This window comes from Papaver somniferum, chromosome 6, assembly GCF_003573695.1.
Source record: "Papaver somniferum cultivar HN1 chromosome 6, ASM357369v1, whole genome shotgun sequence".
NCBI classification, from domain to species: domain Eukaryota; kingdom Viridiplantae; phylum Streptophyta; class Magnoliopsida; order Ranunculales; family Papaveraceae; genus Papaver; species Papaver somniferum.
This window is the reverse complement of record NC_039363.1, coordinates 91,096,212-91,103,989: the sequence shown is the minus strand read 5'-3', so window position 1 is coordinate 91,103,989 and position 7,778 is coordinate 91,096,212. Positions and strand designations below refer to the sequence as shown.

At 36.5% G+C, this 7,778-nt stretch overlaps 1 protein-coding gene across 1 annotated transcript; it reads left to right on the top strand.

Annotated features, from left to right (window-relative positions):
- Positions 1-1,162: 1,162 nt before the first annotated feature.
- Positions 1,163-4,206, top strand: LOC113288389 (probable cysteine desulfurase). Its single transcript, XM_026537413.1, has 5 exons — positions 1,163-1,493; positions 2,212-2,719; positions 2,814-3,015; positions 3,104-3,586; positions 3,691-4,206. The coding sequence occupies exons 1-5, from the start codon at positions 1,220-1,222 to the stop codon at positions 4,123-4,125; spliced, it is 1,902 nt and encodes a 633-aa protein (XP_026393198.1). The 5' UTR covers positions 1,163-1,219; the 3' UTR covers positions 4,126-4,206.
- The last annotated feature ends 3,572 nt before the right edge of the window (positions 4,207-7,778 follow it).

Sequence of the window (7,778 nt, the reverse complement as noted above, 5' to 3'; positions counted from 1 at the left end):
CCGAAACCAAAACAGTTAGCCAGGCAGGCGTAACTATAACTCCGTTCCAATTTTACACCCACTGACCAGTTGAAATGTTTAATCTCATCTTAGAGTTGATTAGAATTCTTGTATTTTCCTTTGAAACAATCTTTTGTCTTTTTCATTCCAAACCGTCCACCTAATAGCAAAAAGTATCCTGCTCCACCAAAGCTTGCCCATTATTGACTTGCTTGAAGGATAGCTCATTCATCTTAAATTTGCTTTCGAAGCTACACTCATCTTGCACTTCTTCGGTTCTTCCCAGGCCAAGACGATTTTTAGCTTCATACTTAAAACGGAAGTTATGGAACCCCCTCACGTCTTGGATGCAGCATCTCTTAGGCTCGACTAGTCAACAGCGGACAAGCCCCATCTAGATTCCTTTTTACTAAATAATCATCAGATTGTACATTATGTACCTTATCATGAGCTGAGTATCATCCCTAAACAACCGATAAATTTTACTGGTACACTTACTTAACAAATCATATAGTTAAATTTCTTAGAAATGTAACCTATGCCCGATATAACATCCAACCCTTACAGAATCGGTTTGAAACCATGACCTTGACCAGATGTGTAATACACATAGCAAGTCATTTTGATCCAATTAATATATTACAAACTAATCAACTTGCATATAGATTATTATGTACCATGAATCGAGGGGTGTTGAGTGTCAACGGATATACGTGTGTTCTACCAATGAAAAGATAGAACATACATTTTATCGATTCAATACTAGAAAGCACACTGACGCAGGCACATAGCTGACTAGTTCATGTCAAAGAAGAAAGAAAGAACAAAAAGTAATCTAGAAAGGATCGACAATCTAAGTGTAGACTTTATGTCAACAAAAATTACACTTGTTTTTGAAAACATGTACAGTACTTGCTTAAAAACTGTGTTCAAAATTGCACTTTTTATTGAGCAAATAATATGAAATTTTGGCTACAAGTTTCGTACATGGTGTGTGCCACTTGTTTTTCTATGTGTTTTGCGCGTACAAAACAACTTGCACGTATATACCATTATCTTCAGCTGACCATTGACCATGACCAAGATACAAGATCACTTGACTTCTCTCACTATAAATAATGCCTTCATTTATTTGAACTTATCTACTGTCTTCCTCCTCCTTTCATCTCTTCTTCTATTCATTACTTCCGATCAATAAAAAAAGTTTGATTTTGGAATTATGGTCATGTATACTGCTCAGCCATTCGACTCGAGCTCACAAGACAGCTGCGGCGACAACAATCATCAACATACTGATAAAGAGAATAGAGTAGGAGATGATGATGAAAGTGAGAAGAAGTTGAGATGGTTAAGGTCACAAGTGATTGGAGATAACTTAGAATTTGAGACACCTTTTGGGAAAAGGAAACTAGTTTATGCTGATCATACTGCTTCCGGAAGATCTCTTCACTACATTGAAAATTACATCATTCAAAATGTCCTTCCATTCTATGGTAACTTCTACACTTCTTTTATCTTTTCGCATTTCCTTCTTGTATCTTTTCGCATCCGTATTTCACATGTTCAGTTGCTCTAATCCACCCATAGCCTAGAAAACAAAATTTTATGCAATTTCACACATTTTGGTGTCTTCAAAATTTATCTGTAACCATTTCCGGATGATAACCACATAAATGTACTGCAAGCTTTTTTCTTTAGTAATAAAGTAGTGGGAAGGCCTCTCATTATTGAATGTGTCATATGGTTTGGTATGTCCACCAAGTATTAAATGCTTAAATTATATTTTTGTTTGTTGGGCATGGGTCATGGGGGGACAAGGAAAATTATGTGGTGGAATTTTGTGAGCCAAATATTTGGTAGTTTGTCGAAATTGACTCCTACAACACCCACTTTTTGGGAGAAATTCTAAAATTTGGGAAATATTTTAGACGTGGATTTCAGTTGTATGTGAAAATATGTGCAAGGAGCCTCAATTTTCACTGTATTACCCAGTTGGCGAAAGATGAATTCTCATTCTTGAGATTAGGAGTTCTAAATAGTTAACGGTTATGTTGGGTCTAGAATTATTGGACGAAAATTGGGTTTTGATGTTAAAAGCAGCTTTGGTTTAACTAAATTAGCCGATGCTCAAGCTTTTCGACATGGCATTTATAATTTATGAGAAATGTTTTTTTAAGTATTTAGCTAATTCTAGTTACTATATTGGAACAGGAAACACACATACAAGTGATAGTTATGTGGGGAGAAAAACGAGTAAAATGGTGCAGGAAGCAACAGAGTACATAAAGAAATGCTTGGGTGGAAGTTTAAATGATGCACTGCTTTTCTGTGGATCGGGAACCACCGCAGCAATTAAGAGATTACAAGAAGTAATGGGCATTTGGGTTCCATCAATTCTCAGAGATAGAATTATTCAGAGCCAAGTTATGACGAATGAAGAAAGATGGGTAGTTTTTGTAGGGCCATATGAACATCATTCCAACATCCTTTCATGGCGTCAAAGTTTAGCCGAAGTTATAGAAATAGGGTTAGATGATGATGGATTGGTAGACATGGAGAGTCTCAAAATTCAGCTTGAGAGATTTGAATCTGAAAATCGTCCAATGTTAGGCTCATTCTCAGCTTGCAGTAATGTCACTGGAATATTGGTCGATACGCGTGCCATCGCTTGTCTGCTTCACGAATATGGCGCATTTGCATGCTTCGATTTTGCCGCAAGGTGCGCTGGTATACCTGCACATTATTTTCTTTTCGATTGGGCTTAATTTATTAACGGCAACGCTTTAACTTCGAACATCTTGTCTTTGATACAGTGCCTCCTATGTTGAGATCGACATGCGATCTGGCAATAGTGATGGGTATGATGCTATTTTCTTAAGCCCGCATAAGTTCATGGGTGGTCCTGGAACGCCAGGAATTCTCATGATGAACAAGGCCTTATATCAGCTGCGATCTTCTCCTCCTTCGACTTGTGGAGGAGGAACTGTCACTTATGTGAATAACTTCGACGCAAAGGTAATATTTTCAAAACCCCAAGCAGTGCTCTACCATGTTGTACATTAATTATTAATGCACTTGTTAATATTCTGCTCAATAAATGCAGGACACACTGTACTATGATGATATCGAAGAAAGAGAAGATGCCGGTACACCGCCAATCATTCAAAAGATAAGAGCATCATTGGCATTTTGGGTTAAAGAGTACATTGGGTACAGTGTGATTGAAAACAAGGAGCGACTTTACATAGAAAAAGCTCTGGAGAGACTCCTCCCAAATCCATACATATGGATACTAGGGAATACTAAGGTTACAAGACTTGCCATCCTTTCTTTTCTAATTTGCCCGAAAACTACCAATTCTACATCACTACACACGGCTGCTGAAGTTGTTGATGAAAGGAAAAGAAGCCTCTACATGTCAAGAATGTCAGGGAAGCCTTTACATGGACCTTTCGCTGCGAAGCTTCTCAACGACCTCTTCGGCATTCAGTCTCGAGGTGGATGCGCCTGTGCTGGGCCATACGCTCACCATTTGCTTGGTGTGGATGAGAATCTCTCCCTTTCCTTTCGTGCAACCATTCAGAAGGTATTTTCAGCTCTGAGGCACTTATAATTAATGACATTTTCAGCTATACATATCTATAAGGCTCGTTATAAAAGTGATTATATTGTGTACCCTTTCGTCTGCAGGGTTACCTCGGCATAAAACCGGGATGGACAAGAATCAGCTTCCCGTATTACATGTCGGGCGAAGAATTTGATTTCATTTTGTTAGCTCTAGAATTCATTTCTGTTTACGGTAATCGGTTCCTTCCATTGTATAGTTTCAACTGGAAGACAGGGCAATGGACATTCAGAAGAAAATCAGTCGAACACAACTTAATGCGAGATAATCAGAACCTTGTACAACTGATCGACAAGTTATCATTAACTAGAACGAAACCAGATGACAACTGCATTAGAAAGAGCAACGAATACAAAACCAAGAATGATTTTGAAGTGACTGAATCTTTCACTATGTACTTAAACAATGCTAAAAGCATCGCTGATTCTCTCTTAAGTTTCTCTCATCCACGTAAGATTCCGGTCGATATAGATCCTAACCTTGTATATTTTGCACTCTAGAATTAATAGTTTATCAGAAACGTCTGCAATTTTGTGTCACCAGAGATGTATAGCTATGTCAGTAATAAATTTGCGCAAATGGACTAAGCATTATTATCTGAGCCGTTGTAGACTTTGCTATTGTTCCTAATGCCAGGCTCTCCGTCCTAAATCAAACACTTGTCTAAAGTAACGCTAACATGCCTTGTTAACGGATTGCAGAGTTACAGAACCACTTCCTTTCTCTCTTATGATTCCTACTGCAACCAGAACTGTGAATCCATTATTCGAGTACAACAATATATTCCAAAATCAAGCTCTAGGATCCAATTTCTAACAGAACTAGAAATCTGAATCCTTTTAGAGTATCACAAGTCATCCAAAGACCAATCCCTGTATATACCCCTGATGGCCTATGCTTAATCTTCACACACAATCTCATCTCTTTTCTCCACTCTCCTATTACTTCAAATAATTCAGCTTCTTCTTTATTTCGTAGTCATGGGTTTCAACAGCAAGTTCTTGTTTTCCTTAGTACTTTTGGCTGTTGTGGTTCCTTTAATGGGGAATGCTGTTGTTTGGAATGTTGGTGATGCTGCTGGTTGGTCCGGTCAGGCTCAATTTGATTATGCTCACTGGGCTGCGAGACCATTGTTTCTAGTTGGAGATGATAGTCTCCATTTCGTTTATAATTCCAACATTACTAATGTCTTACAAGTCACTTATTGTGATTTCAAGTCATGTGATGAACATCTCCACTCGCCACCTATAACACTGGGGACGACACAGTTCCGATAACAAAAGAAGGCCATCAGTATTTCATCAGTGGCAATCCTGTTGACTGCAACAATGGCCTCAAGGTTGATATTCTAGGTAGAAATTGACGTTTAGTCCCAAGTTTAGTCCCAAAGTTAGTGGGCTTTGGACGCTCCAGTCCTATGCTTCCAAGCCTAGTACTCATTAATCCAAATTATCCCCGTGTAAACAGTTTGGTCCAAAATTTAGACGAGTTAGTCCAAATTTACGCCGATTCAAAATTTTCCAAATTTTCGCAGTACCAAAATTACCCTTTCAAAGTTAAAACGTTTTGAATTGTTTCGATTTTAGATCTCAAAGTTCAGGAGAGATTTAGAGAGAAGGAGAGGGAGCGATAGAGAGAGACCGAGAGAGATTTTGGAGGAGATTTCTTGAATTATCTCGTTTCTTCTCAGCTGCAAATCCTAAGTCTGTCGATGAGCCTCTCTGCTAGGATTCATTTTTGAATCTCATCGATGAACTCGAAAACGATTTTGATCTTTCTAATACCGATATGCATATGGAAATTCGTTTATTATTCATTTTTTTTTACTTCGGATTGTCTCTGTATTTGAATCGCTTGTCGAGGAATTCAAGCTTGAGATGTGGCTAAAATGAGGAGGAATTACACGGTTTCTCTCTTTGCTTCGTGGGGAATCGAAGTTTTGGTGTTATGGCTCTATTGGATTTAGTTTTAGGTGTTTTATTTATTCGCCGGTATTAGGTGGATCTTTTTCTTCCGGTTATTGAGGAGAATTAAGTTATTAAGGTAATATTTCTATACCTTTATATTGAATTTGTTTGTGGATGCTGTGATTTTCCAGGTTCAAGTTGATCTATTGCATCTGCTTGTATTTTCCAATTTCGTGCTTTTGATGTGAATTAATGAATTGAGCTATCAGCATAGATAAGACTCAATTATGTGCAGATGGCCTCTCCTAAGTTGAGTCCTCTAATTAATTTTCTAGTGTAGCTATTCATTATTTTGTATGCAAATTGTTTGTTGTTGCTAGTAGAAAATATTACGGAGGTTTATTTGATTGAGAGTTAGGTATTAAGGAAAATAAACCTTGGCTTCTTAGAAAGATAAAGATGGTACTGTATAAATCAGGAGAAAACTATTTAAGCATTTTAATTTTGAGCTACGTAATAAGAAATTAAAATTTAGGTTTACTGAATCACTTAGATGTCCCGTGAAAACGAGGTAAGAAAACAGGGCCTACTTTGATGGGTAGCTACTTATCCATATGAAATGTTGACAGTGTGGGTGTTACTTTTCTTTTATTTTTGTTTTGATTGATTTTTATGGTTTGGCATTCTTATTTACATTAGTATGGGTGGGTTTATGGCCTCGTGCTGCTTCGGTGCTCAGGGTTCACTTTTGATAATCTTTTGTAGTTCATTTAACGAAAATAAGATATCATTGTTTTATAGTCATCAAGGAAAAGAAACAATATTTTGTTTGTGTTTTTTTTTCTTTTGAAGAGAATGTTGTGTTTGATAAAGGGTTGTTGTCATTTTCAATGTTGTGGTTGGGTCAATTTTTGTAATGGTCTGGTCGTTTCAGGTTTTGGATCCTGATAGGTCATAGTGTTTGTATATGAACTATAATTTGTATATTAATCGAGATACAGGAACAAACACATGATTTGTTCAAGATCTTAGAAGTGTGACTAAGTACGTCTAGGTCCTTTTAATGTTCAATTGCTAGTAAAAATTATGTATGAATATAAGGGGGTTAATTTTGATTGGATTTTTCGTTTTATTGCAGGGACGAATAAAAGTTGAGGATTTTGGATGGTCTGCACATTCAAGTGAGAAGAGACATACGATATGTGGGACACTAGATTATTTAGCACCAGAAACGGTTAAGATCAAAGGTCATGACTACTTAACTGACACCTTGACTATGGGTATTCTTTTTGGGTTCCACCGTTTGAAGCCGAGACGCAAAAAAAAAAAAACATTTAAATGGTATTATTAAGGATCTCCACTCCCCTGCTTATTTCTTTTGTTTTCCATCTTGCATTTTTTTTTTGTTGATAAACAGTACATAACTATATCCAGATTCAATACTCAAAGTAGGATTCATGCACCTTTAGCATTATCACTTTCCTATTTTATTAAAATTAGAAGTTGTCGACGTGTGTTGCATATATGCACATAGTTGTACACATGCTAAATATTAATGTATACATAGTTGTACACATGCTGAATATTGATGTGTACGTTAGTACATAGTTATACACATGTTAATTGTTAATGTGTACATAGTTGTACACATTTTTATTCCTACATTTAGTACATCGTGTTCTTGTCAACAGGTGATAAATCAATAAACTAGGTGAGGCTATAAGACGTAATTGAAGCATGGGAAAGGTGCAGCAGACCAAGGAGAGTAATGGGTCGAGTTCAATTTGATGTTGCTACATCAAATTAGGTAAGAATTTACCAAACCATAGCTCTGTCAATTTGGGGATTTTTGGGTGAAAAGGGTCTAAACCCTAATGATGTAATTGGGTATAAATTGGGACTATGGGTGTGTGTGAGAGAGTATGCTTGGATTAGCCTGCATCCAGAACTTTCAAGTTCTGTTAAATGTTCATGTTTCAGCTCAATTTCAGTTCATGTTCTGTTAATGTTTTTTTTTTTTAGTTCAATTTGCTGCTTTGTTTGATGTTCATTGTTCCATGTTTTAATATCCAATCAATGCCTGTTACTTGTGTCCTGTTAAAAAAAAAAAAAAAAAAAAAAAATTTACTTTTTCTCCCACCCAAAAACCAAATTTACTCCCATTTCAAAAACCAAATTTTATTGTCTTAATTTTACCTTTTATTTAAAAAAAAAAAAAAAAAAAAAAAAAAAAAAACCCAAAATTT